We start from the raw sequence: 24953 nt of genomic DNA on the forward strand, positions 1-24953 counted from the left end.
CCATTCAGGCGCAGTCTCGTGTGTAGAATGTAAATGATTGCTAACTTGAGCGATCTAAATTACGCCTAAAAAAATGGTTCCGTATAAAGATTGCTAACTTTTAACAGAAGATAATGGTTTTCCATCAGGAAATTTAGCAGCATAGTAATACATAAATACATACCAAGAACAGTTAACACGGGCCTCATCAGCAATCTAAATTATGCCTAAAAAGTAATAATAATAATAATAGCAACCGTGCCTAAGCCGGAGCCATTTGAGACGCAGCAAGAACATTGGAGGGCTTGCTACTGGACTAGGCATGTTTTCGACACTATTGTTGTGCTCTTAAAAAGCAGCAAGTTGTCGTCATGGCGGAAAGGAACTGCAGCCTTCGACCGGTTCAGGAGCTGCCTCTCGGTTTCAGACCACTCTGCAGCTACGGAGAAATTCCAGGAACCAGAGGAACAGCAGGCTTGGGCTTTCTTCTTTTGTCAACCATGACAGCTTGGGACAATAGCACAACTCCAGCTACCGATGCAGCGTTCTGAAGAGCACATCTCGAAACTCTGCATGGATCCACCACACCTGATTTAAGAAGATCCTCAAACTCATTGGTCATTGCATTGTAACCATTTCTCCAATCGCTATCAAGAAGTTTTTCCACCACAATGGAACCGTCGACCCCTGCATTTTGGGCTATCAAATAAGCCGGTACAAGAAGTGCCTGAAAGTTCATTGAATACATTTCGGTTAGAAGAATGATTCCTTTCCAAGGAATACTATGATAATTTTGTTAAAGCATAAACATTTAATGTTATGAGTTGAGAGAGCAAATATGAATCACTCTCAGTGATGTGATAAAACCAAAGACTCTTATATAAACTAGACATTTGATGCTTGACATAAAACTTTCTAAAAACCTGTCAAAGTTTCAGTCACATTTACATATTTATTTCTTTAAAATTGCAAAGTGAACTTCTTCCTTGGTAAAAACCTATATTTACATTTTTTTGGTCTATGCAGTAGATGATTCAGCAAGTATAGCAGAAGTGAAGGTCTAAATTATCACTTTATAGGAAGACGACATAGCAGAAGATGCTGCAGACTCATGAAACAGTAGCTGAATTATTCCTCAAGCCAAATACCTTTAGCAAATGAAAACAGGAGATACCGCAGAATTAAGAAACAAGAACCAGACCTTTCCAACAATCTCAGCACCAATCTTCTCTTCTGGGTCTTCAAACAGATCCGATATGGTGGAAATATGCTTTGATAATTGCACGTATGTTGCCCCGCCTCCTGGTGCTATACCCTCATCCATGGCAGCAAAAGTTGCATTCTTTGCATCCTCCATTCTAAGTTTCCTGTCCTCGAGTTCAGCTTCAGTTAACCCCCCTACCTGAACATCATTTGCATTTCTTCAGAATATACAACAACAGCCTAACAAGCATCACTACAGCTAAAATTGAAGTCTCTTAATAGGTTCATGGTGCCATGTTTGGCATGGACATATACCAGAAGGTATCAATCGAGACCTAGAGCTGGCTAGAGTTTTCTTTTTAGCTCACCAGATATATTTAGATGGTCGCAAATTGCTGGTTTTGAAAGACAACATATGGCGTAATTATGTTCTCCATGTCACACTCAGAGTCTTAAGTTGAAAAGAAACAGCATACCTTGATGACAGCAAAGCCACTTGAAAGTTTTGCTATCCTCTCAGACAGCTTCTTTCGTAGGTAGGAGCTATCTACTTCAGTCAGATCTTTCTTTATCTGTGAAATTCTTGCCTGTATCTCAGCTTTCATAGATGGATCAGCAACAATCGTTGTTGAATTACTTGTTATAGTCACCTTCCGTGCGATACCTAGTTGGTCTGAAGTTACATCTCGAAGCATCAAGCCTAGGTCACTAGCAAGAAAATCTGCACCTGTCTTTTGCAAACATATAAGCAGAAGTAAGATCTAAACTTTGAACATCTCATGAGGCCTGGTATCATGCAATACCAGTTGGACAATCACATAACCACAGTGAACAAAACAAACAAAAATAATGGCAATATATAAGACAATTGCAAGAAGCAACAAACTAATTCAAATCCACACCACAGGCAAGGTACAATTAATAGTTAAAAAATTTCTAATGGACAGTGAATGTCAATCAACATCTTCAATATTTACCAAAGCCAATATAGCAAACAATTGGTCCATCAATGATGATTCTAGCTAAACAAGTTCCATATTTGTTCTAAAAATAAAAAACTGCACATTCTTCCAAGTTGTCAGAAATTACTCCACAAATAAAAAATATGCCAACTTCTTTGTTTCTATATTTGACCATCTATACTTCTCTGCATTTGAAATTAACAAAAAAAAAAATGCATTGTTCAAACAATGGTTCTCAATTTTCGATGTGTACCACTCGGTACGGGCGGTATGTCCCGGTCCGAGAGGATACTGGTACGCAGACCATCCTCTACCGGGCAGTACCAATGTTTTAACCGATACCGAGGTATACCGACCGGTACCACCCCGGATTTTGACCGTTACCGAGGCATACCAATTGGTATGCCCTAACGTGGTAGGTGAAGGTATTTTTAAGGTTTTAGGGTGTACCATCGGTACGCACAAGCATACCGACGGTATATACCGATACATGTCGTACCGAGCAGAGCTCGATGCGCTGATACCGACCGGTATTCAAAACCCTAGTTCAAACAATAAAATAGAGAACCTGTATAGATGCTAACCTGTCATGAGAGCAATATCTTGCAGGGGGGCCTTCTTGCCTTCCCCAAATCCAGGGCATTTGATGGCCGCAACATTTAATATGCCTTGAAGTTTGTTAAGGACCAATGTTGCGAGCACTTCACTTGAGATGTCTTCAGCAATAATTAGCAACGGAACACGAAGTTGAGTGGCTTTCTCCAACAGTGGCACGATGTCTCTCACATTAGTCACCTTTTGATCGGTTACAAGAACTTTAGCATTCTCAAACTCAACAATTGATTTATCCTGGTTTGTTATGAAGTGTGGTGACATATAACCCTTGTCTATCTGCAAATATTAAGTAGAATTTAATGGCATGTAAATCAAGAAAAAAAACTATGAGGTTATTCAATTACCTTCATTCCTTCCTGAACTTCGATTGTCGTATCAAAAGATGTTGATGACTCGATTAAAATTACTCCATCAGGACCAATTTTTCCTATAGCAGTGGCCATAAGATCTCCGATGAAGTCATCATTTCCAGCAGATATTGCAGCTACAGCTGAATACAGAGAAGTCTACTTAAGAAGTTAATATTAGGGACCCCTGCCTAAAGAAATTCAGACAAACAAAAAGTTACCTTTTATATCCTCCCTTCCATTTACAGGAATGCATTCACTCCTCAAAACTTGGATTAGTTCATGAACTGTTTTATCAATACCTTTCTTTAAAGAAACTGGGTTAGCCCCAGACACCACGGCCAACATGCCCAACTTGATGATTTCTCGAGCCAAAACAATTGCTGTTGTGGTGCCATCACCAGCAGAGTCATTAGTCTTGCATGCCACCTGTTTCAGATGGTTCAGTTGATGATAAAACAACCTCAAAAAAATTCAAGCCCATAGAAAGTACTTAGACCTGAGCAAATATATGACCTCTTGGATTAACATGGCACCAGCATTTTCAATTCCATCCGAAAGTTCAATGGCCCGAGCAATTGTGACGCCATCATTTATTACTTTTGGAACTTCTGACTCATCAAGAACAACATTACGCCCTGCATGTATGATCTCAAACCATTTGATTCTTTGCCAATAGTAATCATATCTTTCTAGAAGAGACCATTTTGGAACAACAGGTTTTAGTATGCATAAGCAAGACTCAGGAAGTCAGCTTATCTAGGTATTCCGATGATAAAAGAGAAATGACAGAACTAGACTATGAACTAGGGTTGTCGCAGTTCTGTACTCTATCAGACATCAAGTGGATGCTGCATGATAAGTTGCCAATAGAATTGATAGATTGCTACTTTTACCGAAGTGAAGTGACTACCAAATTTGTACCCACATATGCATCGCTTTGCACAATTAGATTGCAGCAGAAGTTACTACAAAATATACATTATGCATATTGATCGAAAAAACAGCCATCAAGATCTACATCTGACATAATGCCATGTATATGAGTTCCAATATTAAAGTTCAAAATGCGAATAAAAATCATGGAGATTAATTTTATCCAAAAAAATTCCCCCCAAGTGTAGGAAAAACCATTCCTACGGGCAGGTACAAAACAACAAGCAATCGACCAAATCCACAAGGAACGAAATCAAGGAAAAACACGAAGGCAGTGCAACACATATCCAGAAGGCCGACCAAAATCCAGAAAACACACGAGAAGCTGCTACATGACAACGGAAAACCGCATTCGAGAGGATTCAGGGGACAATCTGCAGGAACCAGAAGCAATACCTCTGGGTCCCAAGGTAACAGAAACAGCATCGGCGAGCTTATCGATCCCGGCGACCAACGCCCTTCTGCAATCCTTGTCGAAACTTATCCTTTTCGGGCCCGCCCTTACGACGAAATTCCTCCGAAACGACGTATTTTTGGACAAAAAATGAACCCTTGTAAGGTCCGAAATTCTCTGCAACGAGAACCAACGAGAAATTTTCAAGCAAAGCCAAGAAAAAAAGAAATTTTATAACGATAATGGGAGCAGGGAGAATCTCACAGCAAGAGGGGGCGCTTTGGGGGAGAAGAGGGTCGAAGACGAGGAGAAAGTCGACATCCGTGGAGGGAAAGGGAGGCGAGGGTTTATTGCAGGATTGGGGTTTTACTTGTAGCGGAAGGCGGCTTTCGTTCTGTACATGATCGATTGATTTCGTCCGTCCGATGCACGGCTTTCTTTGATCTAGCGGAAGGGGGTTTCACTGTTGCTCCGTCGAAATAGCTTTACCATTTCTAAAATTTGAAAGTACAACCACTAACAACGCCGTCTTAGCTCAGCCGGTAGAGCGCGTGGCTTTTAACCACGTGGTCGTGGGTTCGATTCCCACAGACGGCGGTGTTTGTTTTTTTGTTTTCCGTTTTCTGTTTTCCGTAATATTCTTTTCTGACTTTCTTTAAAGGTCTTTTTTTTTTTTCTTATTTGATGTACTTATTTTTACTGTAAATATTCATCGGTCTTTTCTATATCTCTTTTTTTTTCTTTGACATTTGATCACACAAAGACAATGAAATCTCACAACATGATAGAGTGAACCACGCGAAATGAAATAAGACCCTCGCAACAAGATAAAAAAAGGACATATAGAATAGAGATGATGAACAATCGTGATGGGCATAGGATATAAGAGAAAAAAGACATCAAATAAAGAAAAAGAAACTAAGGTGACTGTAATTCTCAACAGTCGCAGCAGGAGATGGAGAAACAAGACAACATTACCATAGCCCAAAACCAAGGAAATATTCTCCCTTGTTACTGTAATTCTCTTAAGTGAATCGATGGAAAGGTCATGTAGGAGGCTCATATGCTGCTGCTGCTGATTGTGAGGACTCGGGTTGTTCTATACACGGAGGAGGTGGTGGTGGCTAGAGAGAGAACGAAATGCATTGCCTCTCCGGCCTCGCATGACTAGAGTTGAAGTTGCTAAGTATGTATGCCAGGAGAGGCTGCTTCAGCTTCGTTGAAGTCTCAACCCGTTCCGTTTACTCTCCTCCACGCTCAAGCTAAGCTCGTCCGGGCTGGGGGTGGCATGCGAGCGGGCTCCACCATGGAGTCTGCCCTTGATTTCTGGTCGTATGCATTTCTCCGGTGCCAGATACAACATTTCAAAACACCACCTTTTCGTAGTTCAAGCTTCATCTATACAAAACAATGTGGCTTTAAAGTGGTTCTTCTCAGAACTAGCATCCGCTTGGCGCAAATACAGGGAAAATGGCACGCAGCAGGCAACAACTGGCTCTTTACAGAGAGAAGTTCTCTTGAGAATAACATGACTCTTCAAGGACGACGCTGCTCATGCACATGGCCGCAAAGGTATGACTACTGAAACTGAAAGAGGTGGTAAAATATGCAAAAGAAACGTATTCTCATTCTGCATTTCATCCTCATTTGAAAAACTTCTCATGTATTTCTTCTCTTTCTTCTCCTATTAGCAGTCTTTCTTACTGAAAAAGGAGCGCCTGCAGCAGCTTCATTGGCCTTTGGGTGGAGCTCAAGCTCGTCTACAGATTCCTTCCCAACACTGATCTGCCTCCTCAACCGTAGTATCTCACCCTTTGCAGATGCTAATTCCTCTCCAAACTTCTTAGCCCTCTTCTCTAAGTTCTCCTTGTCACCTCCAAGCCTCATAACAAGGTTCTGAGCATCTTCAATATTTTCCTGGGCTTCTTTTGTGACTTTCTTTTGCTCCGTGAGAGATTTGAGCAGCATCTCTTTCTCTGCTTCGAGGCTAACGTTTCTAGAATTACTGCTCTCTAGTTCTTTTGACAGCAATAATGCACTCTCATTCATCTCGTCAAGTGATTTGGTAGCCTCATCCAGATCTGTTTCAAGAGATCTTCGTGCTTCTGTGTCGGTCAGAATTTGATTTCCCAACACATCAAGCTCTCTGTTCAAAGTAGAAACTACCTTCCTTTCTTCGTTCACTTCATGCATGGCAGCCTCTAGCCTTTTATAGGTTTCCACCAATTCCTTCTTCAAGTTCTCATGATCAGCCACAGCATTTTTCAATTCCTTGGACGTTATGTCGAGTTCTTCATTGGTTTTCTTTAGGACTGCCTTCACTGAGATTAATTCAACAGAAAGAAATTTTGCATTAGACTTAGCCTCTTCAAGGCTACCAGCTAATGTATTCTTCGTTTCACTAAAATCATCCTGAATCTTTGAAACCTCAGTCATTAGTTTCTCATATGAACCTCTAGCCTCATCGAGATCTTTGGACAGATTGGAAGCTTCAAACTTAGAAGCTCCCAGTGCTTCTTGGGTAGACTGCAACTCACCTTTCAAAATTTTCACAGAACTTGCTTCTCTTTCCAGCAATGCTTTGAGATCATCCTTTTCTTTTCTCAGCTCAGCAATAATTGCATGATTGTCCCTCCCTTCAGCTATTGCAAGCTCAAGCTTTTCTTCAATATCACGAATTTGGTCCTCTTTCTTGGATAAGAGTTCGGCATCATGGGCAGCTCTTCTATCAGAAGAGGTTTTCAAATGATCATAGTCTTTCATGAGATCCTTAATTCTCTGCACACAGTTGTCTTTCTCTGAGCTTAACGACTGAATCTTTTCATTAAGAGAATCAATTAAAGATATCTTTGAATTTAATTCTGCTTTAGTTCCAAGTAACTCCTCTTTCAACTGTTGAATAGTTGAATTTGCAAGGGCAAGCTCATTCCTTAACTGTTCAACATTGGAGCTCAACTTCTTACATTCTGATTCATTTTCAGAAAGGGATACTTTGAGACTTTCAATGTTCTTCTCCGTGTCATTTATCTGCAAACCAAGCAGGACTACTCTATCTCGTAGCACATCAACATTGTCCACCTTTTCTTTAAATTCAGCCTCAAGCATATTTTTTTCTGCAGCGATTCTTGTAATACTGCTCTCAAGTTGACTTATTTGTGCTCTAAGCTCTTCAACTAGTTTACTCTCATTTTGTAGCTCTTGAAGCAAAGCTGCTTTAGTCTCACTTGTCGAAGCCAGTTGATTTAGCAGAGAAGTTTCGGCTTCCTCAAACTTTCTCTCTTGTTTCTTTTTTTCTTCCTGCTCCCTCTGTAGCATTTTCTCAAAGTTCTCCTTCATCATAAACATCACTGCTTCCTTTTCATTCAGCTTGCTTTCCAGCTGCATTGACAGTTATAACACAAGTGAATACATAGAATGAAACAATTTTTAATCATGTACTACTTACATTGTCCTGCACCCAATGTGTCATGCATAAGTATAACTATAAACAGTATAATAATAAAGTTGTTGGATTCTGATAACAGATAATATATTTCAAAATCACTGACTGCATCCACATCATCAAAAAAAGATCAGTTTTAGTTTTCAGGCTACCCTTAGCATATGAACTGAGCATTTCTACTTGTGATAAAAATAAAGGCACTTTATTACTTCAGAAAAGTCTTGAAGACTCGTGAAACACAGGATGCACCTACACTGAAGATACTGAAGTTTGCATGATTTTCAGAAGTCACAGGCACTCCTACAAACCATAACATGAATAAGGAGGAAAGATTAAAATGTTACTAAAGAAAGCATTAACTTGAGGAATTCGATAGTCGCTCAATAGGTATGACAATATGCGATCAGATGATACAAGCAAAATTGCATTCGAAAATGTCATCTGCCATGCATATACGCATCCTTTAGGTCAAGAAAGAATAAAGAAAGACACAAAAGTGAATGCAACCAAATCATGATTTATGATCACCAAATATGTTAAAAAAACCTATGTAAACAGGTTGAGAGACATACAGATTCCAAGGTGGATTTGGTAGCTGTCTTTTCTTTCTGAGATGTTGCATATAATGCACCAAGAACACCTGACCCAATTATGCCAACCCCATTTTGTAAAGAAATTGAAGAGTTTGCTGGTGCATTTTGTAGATTTGCTTGCTGGATACAAATGGGACCCATATAAGGTGAAAACAAGTAAAATTATAACAGAAGAATGGTACCAAAATATTGGCTGGTTTGAAACTAAAATAGCAACTTCAAGGATCACCTCAAATTGGTTGGGCTCTTGAGATGAATCTTGCAGCGCACTATCTTGAAGATCTTGTATCTCTGGCTTTATGTCATCTTGTTTTTCTGTGACTATGACATCTTGATCATATGGTTTTTTGGCATCTTGTTTATCTGAAGCCACGATGAAAATATTAGTAAGTGACCATAAGACAAATCCATACTTATGAAACAATGTCAATTTTGCTTCACAGTGGGTATCAAAATGAAAGGTCTCCATAACCATTTGTTATTAGAAACGGCAACTAATAGCACCAAAAACAGGGCATAAAATACAGCCATTAAGTGTTTCTGATCACATGAAGAGACTGCAAGTTCTAGTAGTAAGGTTTTCCAATTTTTATAAAAGAGTTTCAAGGCCCTCAACGAGATATCAGTGGACCAGGAGACTATAGTTTCCATTTCTATGAAGTTTGGACTTTGGAGATCTACTTCATAATTTATAGTATATATGAGCTGGTTAATCACACAACTACTTTCTCCTTAGTTAGGATGCAAGATAGTTATACCAAATCAAATACCACCCCTCAATAAATTTGCTAGTACGTAGATTGGTTCCTCGGTTATGGAAAGCAACGAAGACAACAATGTCTAGTTCCCCAAATAACATTTTGGTCTCATTTGTTGATGCGGTCATGTGTCATTGTAATTTTGGAGCACAGAAGAATTTATTGAGACAAGAAATCAGTGGAAATGATATAACTAATAAGGAATAGCCATACAATCACTGAAGAAACTAGGGTGATTGTTCAATCAGTCAATCTAGCACTGAACATAAGGAGAAACATAAATGGTCGGATAACAGCATTAAATTCATGTATGAAACAATAATAACGTAGAAGTGCCAGAATCTGACTGTGTGAATTTACAAGCCTAGAAAGCTTGAACACCCATTCCACGCATTTCATCAAAAAAGGAAAATGTGGACCATTTTTAACTCAGGAACGAACCATGGGCTTACAGAAATTAGACAGACAAATCTTTCGTGAACATTAACAACTAAATTGACCGACCTAATTAGTCCCAACGCAAGCAATTTGACAAATAAGGCAAGAAATGATAACAAGAATCAATCCAAGAAGGCAAGAAATGACAACAAAAAGCAATCCAAGAAGGCAAGAAATGATAAGCCTAGGTTACCATAAGTGGGAACCACTGACCTTGGACAACCACAACGTCGGCAGCCATTGCTCCAAGTGTCAAGAAGGGAAGAGCTGAGATGCCCGCAAGGAGAAGCGCCCTTCTAGGAGGAGTAACTACGGCACCGACATGGCTCTCCCCATTTACACAACACGTAGCCAGCAGTGATCGCGTCCTCGCAGCTTTCCTCTGCGAAGAGCGCACTGAAGACGACAAAGGGTTGGAGAAGGGAAAGGAGGAGTGGGGAGTCCGCAAGAAGCTGGGGCTTCCCACGAGAAGCCCCATCGTTGTGGCTTTCCCTGCCTTTGGACCGAGGTTAATCCGATTCCGACCGGCCCGTAGGCTGGAGCCGGTCCTCCCTTCCCTTTCTTTATGCGGGGATTTGGTTTCGGTTATCTCTTCGGATTTTGTCGAGGCGGAGTGGCCTCCCCAAATAACACCAGAAGACACCGATACCCCTTCGAACGGAGACAAGTGCCCCTTGCGTTGGTCGTATTCCCCAGAACGCCACGCCCAACAATTGCTCTGATCTTACAGACGGTCACCGTCGGTGGTCTCCCTCGGTACACGCAATTCTCGTCGGCGTTTCACGCAGCAAAGGGCGGGCCGTGATGGTGTCTCTCACTCACCGTCCCTTTCTATCGACCACTATGATCGCAGAAACACTAACAGAAACAGGGTGATGCGGTTTCAAGTTTCTTGGATGATAACACCTTTTAGTGTTGACGGGCCTCTTGATTAACCATTTTAAAATGATATTAAAAAAATAAATTTACGAAGAAAAACCAATAACGGAGTTCAAAAAAATTTCATAGAACATCCTTAGTTGATTGCATAAAAAGATCATTTTCTCTACCACGCATCATTTCTTGACATGACAAAGCCATATGCATTAACCACCAATATAAGCTAATAAAACCAAGGGAGATTGCAAAATTCATGTTCTACTTCCACAAAAACCTAGAACAACTAGATCCAGAAGGTAACTGACCTGCTTTCCATGATAAACCTGTTACATGGGCAAAGGTTAAAGCAAGTGCAGCTTTTGATCTCAACCAGAAAAAAAGTCGATCTATGCATCCCAGCTGCATTAATTAGGCTCCCCTAGACGAGTATTATGATTGTTAACTTGCACCAGAGCAGTCACAAATTATACCACCACGAATATCTCCTGTAAACTTATGATAACAAGCTGACATGGAAACATAGAGCTGAGAGCAAAACGTCAGACCAGAATCTAGATGCATTGGACCCACTCAACAAAGAAAATTCCTCAAACACTAATGTGGGCGTGATTGCTGTGTCGGAGCAGGTGCAGTGTAGTCATATCCACCATAAGTAATGGAAGGACCGCCGTGATGCATTCCCGCTCGTAGTGCACCCATATCATCATGAGCATAATACTGCTGGGGCACGGTGGCAGGACTCTGGCTACGAGGAGCACCGTATTGTGCAGAAGCAAGGCCATCAAACCCACCCTGACCAGGATAACTGTAAACATGGCGAGTTGCTGGAATATGAGACACAGCTGGTGGGTTCTGACCGTATGGCGCATAAGGTTTGTTCGGGCCCCTAGCTGCTTTGGCAGGACGCAGAATTGGGGTTGCTCCAGCTGCTGCTCTTAATCTCTTGCCCTGGGGTCTGTTGGCGACTGCGCTTCTCTTTCTTTCTGCTTTGATCTTTTCCATCTCTGCAAGCCTTTTCTTCAGACCATCAACATTGAACTTTGACCCAAGTTTGCAAGTCTCAACACACTTGATGATGGATTTAAGAGCATTAATCTCCATATTGCTGGACTCTTCCTGAATAAAAAATACATTTTGTTTACTAAGGGCACATGATTAACCTTGTACCATCAACGAGAACAAAAATCTAAACGAGCAATTCATGGAACAAAATAACTTCTTTAGATAATATACCTTCGCAGCGATTGAATTGTTCCCATTTTTCGATATGGAATTGGCTTTTTTCCTAGAGGCTTGGAGATAGAACTTGAGGAGAGAATCAGGGGGGAAACGCTCAGTCAAGCCAGATTCATGAACAAAATATACAGCCTCGATCTCCTTGCCGGTCTTTACCAACTCATCTATTACATCTGCGATGTGTAACACAAAGCTTCAATTCTTATTTTTCTTCTACAAGAGAAAAAGGAAGTGCGCCTGTTTGAATGTTTTTAAAAAGTTTTACAAATAAATATAATAAAGAGATAACCTAGGGCGCAGAGCTCCTGCTAATACGAGATAGCAAGAAGGTCAATATATGCCGCCTTATTAGAAGGACAATCGTAGTGAATAAAGCGCCCACTAACGTGAGGCCAGATGCGGTCTTACTAATAATATGATGCAGCAAGAATAAAGCTTTTACTTCTGTGGCAATACAGAAATGAATCAGGCTAATAAGCAACAAATGGGTGATGCTGCCAAAACATTCCTAACTGAAAAGGCAACTTCTTTGTGTTTCATCTCCTGAAAGCTTCTTGTAACATTAGCGACAGAACAAAGCCAAATAAAGAAAAGATGGATAAAATATAAGTTCTGTTTTCCTTGAGGTATGTCCCCTGCTTAATATTTACTTACTGTGACCCTTTCTTTTCTTTTTCTGTCGGAATAGTTTTCTCTTGTTTTCCTCTATCATTTCTTTCTGCTCTTATGACTTCCAACCATATTATATTTTCATTTTTTCTCTTTCGTTTTGTTTTTATTAGTGCAGATACGATCTTCAGATGGTAGAGGTGCCAAAATTACTCCCTGGTCAGTCTATCCCAAGTTTCAATTCTGGAACAGAAAATTAAATTCTTTGAGGGCAAAGCACTAGATTTTTTGAAAGACCAAAGCATATGTTTGAAAGTCCAACATATCAAAATCATATTACGATTTATAACACTAATCCTTTGCTACTTTTGCAGGCATGGCTAGGCAGAGTGCATAATTCTAGTTAGATTACTTATTGGACACTGGATCATGTTTCAGCATAAGAAAATTAAGAGCTCCAATCTAAGTAACGAGGATATGAATGTTCATTTCCTATTCGAAGTAGCTAGTGATGGTAATTAGTTTCTCATGTTGACATCGGTTGTCGAGAAGATCAAAAGCAATGACAATTAGTAGTAATCGTGGTGCAAGGCAATGACAACATTGAACTATAGAATTCTCTGTGACAGAATCTTCCTCACCTAGGTTAGTCTTAGAACACTTAAGAAGCAAAAGAAGTAACCTTACCTGCCAATTGCTCCCCGAGCCCTAATGCAGCAGCGAGTTTAGCCATGTCTTTCCTGGAAGCATGCTCCAGAACGAGCTTCTTCAGGAAGCCTTCTTCGAATCGTGATCTCAGACCAAAAGCCACCACCATCTGCAGAAATATTTGCGCCTCTGAACCACCCATGGTTCCTCCTCCTCCTTCTCCCCCTTCCTCCTTTGTGCTGAACTTCTCCTTCCACGCCTCGGCCACCGCCGCCGCCTTCTCCCTCATGCTCTCCGCGACCTCCGGAGCCTTACCGCCCTCCGAGATGAGCAGCGACCGGAGAAGCATCCCCAGCGCCCAATTTCGGTCGGCGCCGCCGTCGTCGGCGTGGTGATTCAGGAAGTCCTCCGAAGCGTCGACCACCAGCCTCGCGGGGTCCAACGATGCCGCCACAGCGTCAGGGACCTCCCTCCGGAGCGCGTGGAGATCCTTGCGGCGCGACACCACGAAGCGCCACAGGCCGGGGGAGTCCATGCGGCGGGCATACCAGCGGAGGAGGCCGCGGAGGTCGGCGGTGGGGGCATCGGAGCGCTGGATCTCGGCTAGGGCGGCGTCACGGCGGTCGTGGAGGGCGGCGGCGGCGGCTGACTCGCGGTCGGGGAGGGAGGAATCTCGCAGTGCGAGGGAGTCGAGGGACTTCTGCGTGTTGGATTCGAGAGCCTGGAGGTGGGCGTCGAGGGATTGGGACCGGAGGGCGAGGGCTTGGCGGAGGGAGGAGAAGTGTTCAGCGAGGGACTTCCAGAGGAGGGTGCAGTTGGAGAGAAGCGCGTGCTGCGATTCCAGATCGTCGAGGAACTTCTGGATTCGATCGTCGGCGGGGGATTCCTCGGCAGCCGCCATCAACGCAGTGAAGACGAGAAGCGTCGAGAGAGAGAGAAAGGGAAGGGCTTATCACCCAGCGGGGGTATTTCACTGGCTCGCAAGGAAGGATGACGGGTTGGGAGGGTTCCGGCCCAGTACTGCATAAGAGTGGACCGGATCGAGCCTGCCATGATAGTTTCAAGGACCCGTGGCCCACGGTCCATTGGCTCTCCCCGTCCCCGAACCAAAGTTTGGGTAGCCAAACCAGGACAGGAGGTTTCGCGTCACGCAACTTGGTTTATTGTACGTGTGATGAGTATGTAAGGACAGCATAAAGCAAAGCGTGAGGAGGCCGGAAGAGATACCTTGCGCTTTGCTGACGGAAAGGGTCCTCGACTCTGGCAGCATGGAAACAAACCAAGAAGAGGCCTTTCCGGGGAAGAAGAATGATACCTTGCGCTTTGCTGACGGAAAGGGTCCTCGACTCTGGTAGAATGGAAACCAACCAAGAAGAGGCCTTTCCGGCGAAGAAGAATGGTATGCTGCTGGACCAACCAATAGCCTCTGCCTTGGTCGTTTTCTTTGTCTTGCCTAGTCTGAACTCACAGGTGACCGGGGGGTGGGAACTCGAATGGGACATAGAGTAGATCTTTCCCCCGAATCCTCACTTGGTTTGGTGAAGATGAAATCAGCAGTTAGGTCTGTCTCTGTCGATTATTATTATTATTATTATTATTATTATTATTATTATTATTATTATTAATGAGCAACGTAGGTCAAAAGTGGCATGCTGTTCAAATGAAAACCGAGGAGTCAGAAGAACAAAAACCAGCTCATCCACGGAGAAAGTAGAGGACAGACAGCTTCGACCACCGGAAAACATAAAACAAGCGGAAAGAGAACAGAAAACAACTTCATGATTAAGAACCCAACACATCTGCAATGTAATTAACCTTAATTAGGTTGCTCGATGCTCGGGACGGAGGGGTTAGAGATAGAGAGATACACACACACACAGGGCAGACTGCATTCAAGAAACGAACGGTAGTTGCTTGTCGGTACGACAGCGCCACAGGAGAATGGTGTGGAAATCATCCCACTCTTCGCGTCGTCCTCGATGGGGCGGCAAACCTCGCCGAGAAGGATCGCCATAAATTGTCGGGTTCGACCGATGCAGATCCTTCATCAAAATTCTGCGCATAAGTATACGGATCGTAGGAGACATGCATCGGATTTCCGGAGCTTATAAAGATCCTCCTTGGCCCCCTCACGATCCTCCTCCACAGCCCGCGCAATCTCGAGCGGGCTGGCCGGTAATTGAGTGGATCGAGCTCATCGTTATAGTCATCCGCGAACGTCCGGTTGAAGTCGGCAGTCCCACACCGGCTGTTGCACCAGCTTCCGAAGTGGAGAGGTGGACACGCGCAGGATCTCTGCCTCCGGAGGTCATGCAGCCGGTAATCCATGGTGCTGCCCTGCTGAGCCGCTGGGAAGACGGATGAGGGTGTTTGGTCTGTGCGTGTGACCCTGTTTATAGAGATGCGGCAAGCCTTGGATGTTCGGTGAGATTAATTACATACGTTGTAATAGTATATGTACGTATCCCTCTGACAAGTAAAACATGAGACTCCACGTTCAAGAACGACTTGCTTGAACTAATACGCAAACCAGACATTTTATTATGATATCGGATCAGTTCACCGGTCGACAAGTCAAATTCCTAGTCCTACCTTGGGTCTACTTACCCATCGTCATTTGCACACATTGAATCACACATTTTTGCGTCTGGTTGGCGAGGATCATCTTCTTCTTCTTCTTCTTCCTCGCACCGGCTGCATAGTCGTTTGGGTGGTAGCACACATATGTTCGGGTAAACCGTACGTCGTAGCGGATGACAAGGCGAATGTCTGATGTGGTGCGATGTCATAGTGAGGCAGTGCCATTTTCTGCCGTCGCTGCATGACAGTCCTTTCGATCCCACCAAATAGTAGTAATTGGTATAGACCCGAACATTAATGAACCTAAAGCATTCCAACTGGTCAGCATTAATAAAAGCAGAGAGTTAGTGTAAAGCACACAGCTGGTCAACATTTTCGACTCACGGCGGCCAGCTTCCCGTGTGCTCTTATTGCGTGGAAACTTGTAGATATTGCTGCAAGAAAAAATGTCACATTTTTACGACTGAAAACTGTTCTGCTTCGATGTGAAGACTTGCAAAGCTCCCATCGCATGTCATCTCACCTAACCATCCCACATGACACACAGTTTCATAGCACGCGCCTCAGAAAGAGCATGGTCCAAATACGTCATCCGGAATAATCGAATCAGGTAAAAATACTACTTTGCTCCACATCTTCCCGGTACTCCAAAAGAAAATTAAATAAAGGGATGCCAAATAATTCATTCATCGAAAAGAAAAGAAAAGAATATACATAGCAAATTTCTCCCTGATCCCAACAATAGCCTATTAGTACAACAGCAGTCCCACACGCATGCAAGTCTAGCGGAGAGGCCACGAATGGCCAACAAAACACTAGTCAGATTTTACAAACGCCCCGCAGGAGATCGTCATCATCGCCCGATAGTGCGAGTCCTTTCGTCCACGATGAAGATGAGATCTACTGTACATGACATTGGCATCTGTCACCGTCGTGTCCGAATTCATCGTCTGATACGTCATCGTCACTGCAATATCAAATTAACAATTAAAACTCAAACGTTTCCATTACCATAGATATGAAATCTAGGAAGAGAAATGAAGACGATAGAAATGCCCCCGTAAAGAAAGAAACACTCGATTTCCAAAGTTCTGGAAATCATCATGACCCATATAAAGCAATAATTATGGTTCATCTTTTCTCTTACCGATGGACAGATGGAGTATATAATATTTTCTCGGAATTCACATGGCACGATACCTGAGCTCAAACTCCTTAATTTCGACAAGCTCCTTTCCGCATGCATCAGACCACTGCAGCTTCCTTTTCGTAAACCCGGATGTGCTACCTGGTACTTCTCTTGAAGAACCATTCGTACCAACAGCTTCAGCATCTGAAGCAGAGTGATCTGTGAACTGCTTCTTCAGGCTGCTCTTACGACATATCTTTCTGTCACCCTCAACAACCACATCCTCGGTTGCGGATTCCTTGCAACTGTTAGTAGTCGAAGAATCGAGCGGAGTTTCGTAATGGTGGACCGGACCAACTTTGGGAGGAGATGTTCCATTCACTCCCGAGGAGGCACGGCCAAAGCAGACAAAGGAAGAACATCCATGGGAGACGTGCTCGTTTCGGGAAGCCAGCGGGAATTCAGGATTAACTTCTTGTTCCACCAATCGGGATTGATCCCAGGGAGAAACTCTCATCGATTTTTATTCGTCACCCAAGGCTAGGACCAAAAGTGAGACACCTTTGCTATACCCTGAAGCCGAAGAAGAAAATTCCTCCTCCTTCCGCAGAAAATATAATTGGAGCTTCCGCTCATCTGGGCTGCCGGTGGTTCCTTCTGCAACCCATAATCTTTATGATAATTACTGTTTGGCTCCCAACATGCGTGCGGATTGCCCCTTCCCTGCATTATGGAAATGTTCATCGGAAAAAACCACAATGAAATATAGGTGACTTTTAAGCCAGAGCATGATTGACACTGAAATATAAGCGACTAATATAAGAAGATCTGAAACCAAAATGGACTGGCAAACCGGGAATGTATTCTCCGATGTAACTTCAAATCATAGAATTGATGATGGTCGCAAAATTTTCTAGATTTTAAGCTGACTATCTCATGATGCGCAAGTGAATTTATTTTGGGGATTTGATTTTAGATACGCTGATCTTAATGATAGAACGCAACCTATTGGCAGTGGCTGGGATCTACTAGAGAAAGAATTAATTACAACAAGAACAATAAAATTATCCTTCTCATGACGAAAAATCTTAAAGTGCGAAGTGCATACTCATATGATTCAGGTTCTCGTTTCATGCCAGTGAATTGCTATTTCATCTGATACATTTCCAAACAACGCCCTCCCGTAATTCCATCTCAGAAGAATCGGATGCATTGACACATTAGTATCCGAACGCAAATAAAAACACCAAAGGTAGCAAAGGACGGCGAGGGATACCCAAATCAAACACAGGATACCTAAATCGCGCACTAAAACCATATAAAAGAGAACATATCAAATCAAAATGGAGGTCCAAGTTCCATAGAAATCTGATTCGGAACCCATCGAAGTGCAGTAAAATTCCTCATCCACACTCTATCACGACAAATTAGGGCCCCCCTAAAAAGTCCACGACGTTTACGAAGAAAAAGAAAGGAAGATGAAGAGCCAAAGAGACGAGGACCTGGAAAACGATCTCCCGATTGATTCGAGATTAGACGAGGGAAGGTCTTCCTCGCATCGACGAGCAACCAGGAGGTACGGCGACCCGAAGGATCTCCCGATCGATTCACGAGGGAAGGTCTTCCTCGCATCGACGAGCAACCGGGAGGTACGGCCACCCGGAAATGTCGGCGTCGGGAGCACGAGATCAAGGGCTGAAACGAGAGGCGAGGCCGACGACGCTTTACGGGCCGTTCTCCCGATCGCTTCCAAGAACGAACTCTCCCTGATAGAGGAGGATGATGGCGGGACGGATGGCTTCGGAGTCCTTCGATCTTCACCGGACGGTGGATTAGTTCTCAAACAGCGGGTCCCGCCGCAAGATGGGAAACCGGGGAGGCCCCACCGCGAGAGTGGAACTTTCTGTTCTGGTCCCCGTTGCTTTCGGTGACCAGTACTGGATGACGGCAATGATTAGCAACATATCATGTGTGCGTTTGTTGGTTGGTTGGTTGGTTCTGTTTCTCCTCGCAAACCATTTTGGTCGGGAAAAGAAAAAAAAAAAAAGAGGCTTTTATGGCTGCGAGAGTGCGATTAATGACGCCATCGCCAACCTGCCTAAACAAAGCTCTTTAAAAGGAAAATAAATGGTTCCCAAGGTTTTTTTTATTTTTTTTAAGCCAATCGTGCATCCGGTCGTCATAATCGATTCCATCGTCCAGTAGATATAATTAGATAGTTTTGTTCGATAATCCTCGCAATCATTAATTTTTATCGTCGTCGTGTTGTTCTTCTCTTTTTATACATAAGGCTAAGGGATCCATTCCCCATAGAAGGAGGAAGAAGTTTGTATAATGATGAGGGCAATGCAATCTTTCTTTGGATTAGATGAGGATGGAGAAGAAAATGATCGTTATGATGATCATCGATAATATCATTTCCATAACCTACAAAGATGAAACAAGAGAACCTTACATGACTTGAATTTTAGTACTGTCCTTGCTCAGGGTCTATAGTATTGACATGAGTAAGTGGCCATGGTGATCCTCCCCATGTGAGCAAAGTAGCTTCGATCTCGCTTTTCATGCATTTACATATGGCTCATGTCGGCATAGTTAATGTTTTGTTCAAATATATAATATCTTTGTGGTAGTATTCATCCTGAATCGACTTTATAATAGTTTGGTCGATTGGTATGTGTTACAGAAAAAATCGTTTGTAACAATGATTGATTTGGTAGGAAAAAATTATTTTGGATATTCATTTGAATACCCATCAAATGTCTCCAAAAGATCTCTAAACCTCCTCGAATCATTAATTTTTAGATGAAAATCAAAAGATTTTTAAAATGATCTCTTTAACACTCAAGTTAATCATGAGATAAACAGGTGAAAATAGTAAAAAACATGATCTCAAACACTATTAAAAAGATAACTTTTTATTATATGATAAGAGGATAACAAAATATCCCATGAAATATTTTTCGAGGGAACAACCTATAATTATCCCTTGTTGGACTGATGTCCACGTGGGCAATAAGACGACAATCCAAAATTATTTTTTTATAATAAATATCCATATGAACAAACCTAATGACTTACTTTTTATACCCAACTAAACTATCATGTGTTTGCCCACTAGTAGAATTGATCAAGAATATTTTTTCTATTTAACGCCGAGTAATAATTGATTGGAGCGTTTCTTATATTAGTTGATGAAATAAATTTTGCAATGAGACAAAAGAAGGTGATTCGGTAGATAATATATTAGTAAATCAAGATAATCATACAAACCATGCATGATACATAATAGGATACTAATAAATGTGGGGGAGTGTAAGAGGATCGAGAATAAATCTGATTCGGTAGAAATGGCATGGCAGCGTATCAATCCCACGCGTCGATGTGTTGGCTCCTACTGGACACAATCGCTCAATGTAGTCGATGTGTAGGCTTCATCTAATTGACATGTCAAGAGCATATAGTCAACGAGCCAACTTCACCTAGCCCATGTGTCAGATCCATATAGAAGACACGTCGGTTTGATATGATCGATTGGCTTGTCTCTTGTGATCGATCATTAAAGTTGAATTCGATTCGGCTTTCATGTGAAACTTCTGCAATGGCAACAACATAATCTTTAAGTCTACTAGCAAAGGGTTAGGAGTCGAATCAATTGCATGTGTGCATACTACTACGATGAAACTTCTGCAAATCGATTACTTGGCAGCAGACATTCCATTTGTGATGTGTGTGTGGATGTTAAGGCGATGGGTAAAGGAGTGAGGAGTCAATATTCCTACGCCATCGTTCTTGGCATCAAGATGACCGCAGGCCGACACGAGGATGGCATCAATCAGACTCCCCTCTCCAACCAAACCATCCCGTCGCTCGGTTCTTTGGTGGGGTCCGCATCGGCGGACGGCTATGATTCGAGAATTGGACGATTCCAGTTACCTCAGTCTTGGAGAGCATCCGTGCATCACCCAAAATTAAAGCTCACAGCTTTAATTTATACCGAATCGGCTGCGGATGTGATGTCTCGACCGAACCACCAATCATGCAGAGGCAATCGTGCCATGGATTTATACCGCGGGGCCATTAACGGAGACGTGGCTCGAGCGCGATGATAAGGCGTCACACGTCACGGCTGCCTCACTCGAGACAGGCGTACTTGTTCCCTTCCGATTCGGATTCCAAGTGTGTTATATATATATATATATATATACACATATATATATATGTATATATATATATATATATATATTGATTATGGCGTCTCCGGAAAAACGATTCGGTGGCAAATTGAAGGGGTCTAGCCTTCTTCGTCGTCTTCTTCTTCCTCTTGTTTTGTTGCCTGTATTTTATCCTCTAGGGTTTGAAACTGAGAGGAGGATCGAATCGAGTTGACGACGATGGGGAAGAAGAGGAAATCCGAGGATACGCATCTCGATGAGGCGGATCGGACGATCTACTCCGTCTTCCGTGGCGCCGCCAACTCTCTCTCCCTCATCTACACGCAGGCCATGGCGCAGCAGGAGCTCGCCTTCCAAACCGGAGAGCGCCACGCTTTGGTATTCCTTCTCTATCGTTTTCTTTCCCGGAACTTTTTTGCTTCCGTCAAATGTTCTCGGATCGGTATGGTTCGGCCAGGGATTATTGGGATTTTCATGATAGTGATGGAAGATTGAGGGCTATTTGGCTTTCAGGAGAATATCGAAATGTTAACTTCAGAATTTAATGATAACAAAAGTGTAATCACAGAGAGTGCACTCTTTTGTTTTATTAAAAATAAAAATTGAGATACTTAATATCGTCGTCATTTATGTTCAGATACTTAATAGCCACCTCCACTGCTCTTTGCTTCCTTTGGTCTATAACTGCCTGGCTTGCACTGGAAGGTGTCGTTATGTATTAACTAATTTTCATGTCACTGATAAAAAAACAATCATGTAAAATTGTTTCTGTTGCTTGTTTTCGTAATTTCTCGAGCGTAAAAAAGATGTTAGACTATTAATATATATATAATTTTTTTTTGGTGCAGGAGAAGCTCTACCAGTTGATTCTAAGACATGATGAAGGGTCAAGGGTGACCGTAGCTGATATACTTGCGTATCTTCAGGTGTTGTTTGTTTGTAGTGTCAGATTGTTATTATGATGTTGTTACTTGCATATGGGAAGCTGCCTCAATTATCTTCGTTTTCCAATATCCATTTGATTGTTATTATGATGTTACTTGCATATGGGAAGCTGCCACAATTATCTTCGTTTTCCAATATCCATTTGATTGTTATTATAATGTTATTTGCATATGGGAAGCTGCCTCGATTATCTTCGTTTTCCAATATCCATTTGAAACATATATTCATATCATTAGTTGCCCCGAATATTGTCTCACAAACAAGTCTGGAATATTCATAGATTTTTCTGATCTTTTGACTTGGGTCCACATAATGTCTTTTACACCCTTAGTTTGTAGCAACAATGCTTATGATGAGTTTGAAGTTGTAAAAAAGTACTTAATACTGACTAGGGCTTCTTTTTAATGCTCTTCATGCTTACAGAATCATCAGTCTGTAAATTTATAAGCCAATTATTTTCCATATCCTGGGATGATGTGTGGGCTTAGTAGATCATCGGGCCTCCTACATTATGGCATAGCTTACAAGAGGATGCATGAATTACATGTTGAAGATACAATATATGCTTATATTAATGATATAAGAAGCATTTGGCATAAATTTGCATTCATTTGGCTTTTAATAATTTATTCATTTATAGACTAGCTGAAAGCATTATAAGCTACATCTGCTGGACATTTTGATCTCCTGTCTTGCTGGGTCAAGATTGCCCTGCTCTTAGTTGTTGGATTGTTTAATAGTGATGTATGTTACGAGTCTGCATAGATTATGCCTACCTTGTTGTGACTAATAGACTCTTGTTTTAATACTTGTCATGTGAAGAAAAAGAATTGATGCTCATTTTTCACATGCCATTTTATTCATTTATTGCATAGTGCAAACCTTTTTATACTTAGAGATATATGTTAATTATGCTTTTCTATTTTGTACTATGGCAAAAGAGATGCTCAGTCTCAACTTCTCTTATGCATCACTAGTAATCCCATGTGTTTTAAGTATTTTTGGTTTGGTTCTATTAATAGGACCGGTAGATTGATAAAAATATTGTTGATCAAGCAAAAGCTGTGAGGTTAAAGTTTAGATGATATCCAAGGTTTTATGTGGGTATCAAGTATGCTTTAGATTAAAAACATTGTAAGATAGTGGTTAGGCTTGCAAGATTTTGTGAATCCGAGTGCTAGACATTAAAAACACAACATACACAAAAAATAATTAGTATAGCTAAGATGATATTATTGATGTAAATGAGTCGAATTATTGGGAAAGATAGTCTGAAAAATGTCTTCATCCATGATTGTTTAGGTAGCCCCAATAGAAGATAAAATGGAAAAGAGTTGTCTAAAGGTAATATGAACGTTTTTAGTGGACCTATAGATATTGTGGTCAAACAAGTTGAGTCCAGTCAATATTTCGAGTAGTTGTACGAAAAGGCACACACACACACACACACACTATATATATATATATATATATATATATATATATATATATATAGAGAGAGAGAGAGAGAGAGAGAGAGAGAGAGAGAGAGAGAGACCCAAGATTTTATTAGCGATAATAATCAGCAGAGATATGAATGCTTCTTGTCGAATGATATATAATGAGGCCAATGAGTAAGAACTAAGAAGATCCATTTTGTGCATCTCAAATTGTTGGGACACGACAGCATGTTGTTGTTATTGTTGTTTATCCTCTTGGTAATGACAAGTGTGTTGTGCATTACAGAGTCGTTATAACCAGTTTTTTTGTTTTTAATGTTTTGACCCTGCAGAATGAGATTGGCCATGGTGGTGAGGATACGGCAATGTCCCCAATTCCCCAGTTGCCGCACCAATATCCTCAGTCCTCGATGCAGTTTGGAAGCACAAACATCCATGACTCCAGTACGATTGGAACTGCAGCAGTTGGCCTCGCCAGGACGGGTCACCGTGAGGAAACAAAGGACACGGTCTTCTCAAATGCTTTATCCAGTCCAGTTCGTAGAAGTCTGGAGTCTTATCACCCGGCTCAAGGCGGAGGCGGCGGTGGCGCAAGCCATGATACTGCCCTGCCACAAGAAAATACAATCAGGAACCATGGATCGAACCACCTTGACCAAAGCCAGGACTCTCGCACTTGCAGTGATTCGTCCATGGACATGCATTCGGATAGAGCCGACTTATGACTTTGTCGAGGGGTTTTCAATTTGCACCGGTAGAGCCGCAGGTATCGTGTCACAAAATCACTTGCACGTGCAACGACAGCCCCGATGGCTTTCATGATGATATCTCAGTTGCAATCATGTGGTGTTTGATACATCCTTAGTTATATGTTGATCCTACTCTGTGGCTTTTCTTGATAGTATCTCAGTTGCAACCACCATAGCATTTTATATCTGAGGTTTATGTGGTGGAAGTGGCAAATGAAAAATAGTTATCCATGCCTCCAAAGAAAGCCATGTACCTCGCTTGCAGTCGCAGATGCTGTTTGGAAGTTACGTATCTGTAGAGGAAACTTGAATTTTTAATTTTTTTTTCTCTCTCTGTGTAAATAATTTGTCCGGATTCAACTTTAATTAGGAGTTTTACCCATTCGTTTAAACAGCGCAAGAATTTATTTTTCTGGCAGAAAATTAAGTGTGGTGAGTGGGTAGGAGGAGGTGAAGAAGCTTTATTATGTCACAGTTCCGGGAAAGGCTGCTTGCTGGAGGAGGTAAACGAGTCCAAGACGACGACGATGGATTAGATCTTTCGGGCCTTGTTGAATCTGTACCCTGTGGGTCTGGGATCGCACGACCCGTGGTTGGCTCTCGTTGAAATCGAAACAGACAGCATCGGCGTCAGAGATGAAATAACGGCCCTCAGAGGACCCGACCTGTTCCCGTCTTCTTTCGAGGTTACCTTCAGATGCCTTCCTTGCCGTGTTTCTGGAATACCTTCCGAGAAGGGCTTCGACGGTGACCTCGTTCTTCTGGGTTTGTCAATGTTTCCGTGACGGGTGACCCTCTGTTGTAACGACCATAGTATTTTGGTATCGGAGAGCATGCGGGGGCAGGTGACGGCAGTGATTCATCCACGACTGAGATGCAGACGAGCGGAGATGATCA

At 42.1% G+C, this 24953-nt stretch overlaps 4 protein-coding genes, 1 long non-coding RNA gene and 1 other non-coding gene across 7 annotated transcripts; 2 read left to right on the forward strand and 4 right to left on the reverse strand.

Annotated features, from left to right (window-relative positions):
• Positions 1–82: 82 nt before the first annotated feature.
• LOC135596002 (ruBisCO large subunit-binding protein subunit alpha-like) lies at positions 83–4851 on the reverse strand. 2 transcript variants are annotated; one of them, XM_065087626.1, is made up of 9 exons: positions 4701–4851; positions 4439–4613; positions 3623–3744; positions 3328–3535; positions 3104–3249; positions 2729–3035; positions 1659–1909; positions 1181–1381; positions 83–706 (listed from the first exon to the last, which is right to left on the reverse strand). In XM_065087626.1, the coding sequence occupies exons 1-9, from the start codon at positions 4755–4757 to the stop codon at positions 419–421; spliced, it is 1755 nt and encodes a 584-aa protein (XP_064943698.1). In that variant the 5' UTR covers positions 4758–4851; the 3' UTR covers positions 83–418. The 2 variants fall into 2 exon arrangements, with proteins under 2 accessions (XP_064943698.1, XP_064943699.1); XM_065087627.1 differs by lacking the exon at positions 2729–3035 and having other exon boundaries at positions 1659–1913.
• A 109-nt stretch (positions 4852–4960) lies between these two features.
• TRNAK-UUU (transfer RNA lysine (anticodon UUU)) lies at positions 4961–5033 on the forward strand. The gene has a single exon. It is a non-coding gene; the product is annotated as a tRNA-Lys (tRNA).
• Positions 5034–5833: 800 nt separating this feature from the next.
• Positions 5834–10472, reverse strand: LOC103968817 (MAR-binding filament-like protein 1-1). The gene is made up of 4 exons (XM_009382142.3): positions 9881–10472; positions 8701–8834; positions 8451–8591; positions 5834–7814 (listed from the first exon to the last, which is right to left on the reverse strand). The coding sequence occupies exons 1-4, from the start codon at positions 10143–10145 to the stop codon at positions 6096–6098; spliced, it is 2259 nt and encodes a 752-aa protein (XP_009380417.2). The 5' UTR covers positions 10146–10472; the 3' UTR covers positions 5834–6095.
• Positions 10473–10946: 474 nt separating this feature from the next.
• LOC135596003 (FRIGIDA-like protein 4a) lies at positions 10947–13997 on the reverse strand. The gene is made up of 3 exons (XM_065087628.1): positions 13079–13997; positions 11780–11955; positions 10947–11662 (listed from the first exon to the last, which is right to left on the reverse strand). Exons 1-3 carry the CDS (start codon positions 13938–13940, stop codon positions 11141–11143), a joined length of 1560 nt encoding a protein of 519 aa, XP_064943700.1. The 5' UTR covers positions 13941–13997; the 3' UTR covers positions 10947–11140.
• Positions 13998–16262: 2265 nt separating this feature from the next.
• LOC103968820 (uncharacterized) lies at positions 16263–18552 on the reverse strand. Its single transcript, XR_010480734.1, has 3 exons — positions 18251–18552; positions 16820–17471; positions 16263–16586 (listed from the first exon to the last, which is right to left on the reverse strand). It is a non-coding gene; the product is annotated as an uncharacterized LOC103968820 (long non-coding RNA).
• Positions 18553–21001: 2449 nt separating this feature from the next.
• On the forward strand, positions 21002–24374 carry LOC103968822 (uncharacterized). Its single transcript, XM_009382148.3, has 3 exons — positions 21002–21301; positions 21772–21849; positions 23640–24374. Exons 1-3 carry the CDS (start codon positions 21143–21145, stop codon positions 24030–24032), a joined length of 630 nt encoding a protein of 209 aa, XP_009380423.2. The 5' UTR covers positions 21002–21142; the 3' UTR covers positions 24033–24374.
• Positions 24375–24953: the final 579 nt, after the last annotated feature.

This window comes from Musa acuminata, chromosome BXJ1-10 (genome assembly GCF_036884655.1).
Source record: "Musa acuminata AAA Group cultivar baxijiao chromosome BXJ1-10, Cavendish_Baxijiao_AAA, whole genome shotgun sequence".
Lineage (NCBI taxonomy): Eukaryota > Viridiplantae > Streptophyta > Magnoliopsida > Zingiberales > Musaceae > Musa > Musa acuminata.

Bases quoted from the DNA above. Each gene is read 5' to 3' on its own strand.
- LOC103968822 (XM_009382148.3), top strand. From the start codon at position 21,143: ATGGGGAAGAAGAGGAAATCCGAGGATACGCATCTCGATGAGGCGGAT. The intron at 21,302-21,771 runs GTATTCCTTCTC...TTTTTGGTGCAG, and splicing joins CCGGAGAGCGCCACGCTTTG to GAGAAGCTCTACCAGTTGAT. The intron at 21,850-23,639 runs GTGTTGTTTGTT...TTGACCCTGCAG, and splicing joins ATATACTTGCGTATCTTCAG to AATGAGATTGGCCATGGTGG.
- LOC135596002 (XM_065087626.1), bottom strand. From the start codon at position 4,757: ATGTCGACTTTCTCCTCGTCTTCGACCCTCTTCTCCCCCAAAGCGCCC. The intron at 1,910-2,728 runs GTTAGCATCTAT...TGCAAAAGACAG, and splicing joins AGATATTGCTCTCATGACAG to GTGCAGATTTTCTTGCTAGT. The intron at 707-1,180 runs GTCTGGTTCTTG...ATGAACTTTCAG, and splicing joins GTGCTGAGATTGTTGGAAAG to GCACTTCTTGTACCGGCTTA.
- LOC135596003 (XM_065087628.1), bottom strand. From the start codon at position 13,940: ATGGCGGCTGCCGAGGAATCCCCCGCCGACGATCGAATCCAGAAGTTC. The intron at 11,956-13,078 runs GTAAGGTTACTT...TACACATCGCAG, and splicing joins GCTCGGGGAGCAATTGGCAG to ATGTAATAGATGAGTTGGTA. The intron at 11,663-11,779 runs GTATATTATCTA...TTTTTTATTCAG, and splicing joins ACAATTCAATCGCTGCGAAG to GAAGAGTCCAGCAATATGGA.
- LOC103968817 (XM_009382142.3), bottom strand. From the start codon at position 10,145: ATGGGGCTTCTCGTGGGAAGCCCCAGCTTCTTGCGGACTCCCCACTCC. The intron at 8,835-9,880 runs GTCAGTGGTTCC...TCGTGGCTTCAG, and splicing joins CGACGTTGTGGTTGTCCAAG to ATAAACAAGATGCCAAAAAA. The intron at 8,592-8,700 runs GTGATCCTTGAA...ATTTGTATCCAG, and splicing joins AAGAGCCCAACCAATTTGAG to CAAGCAAATCTACAAAATGC.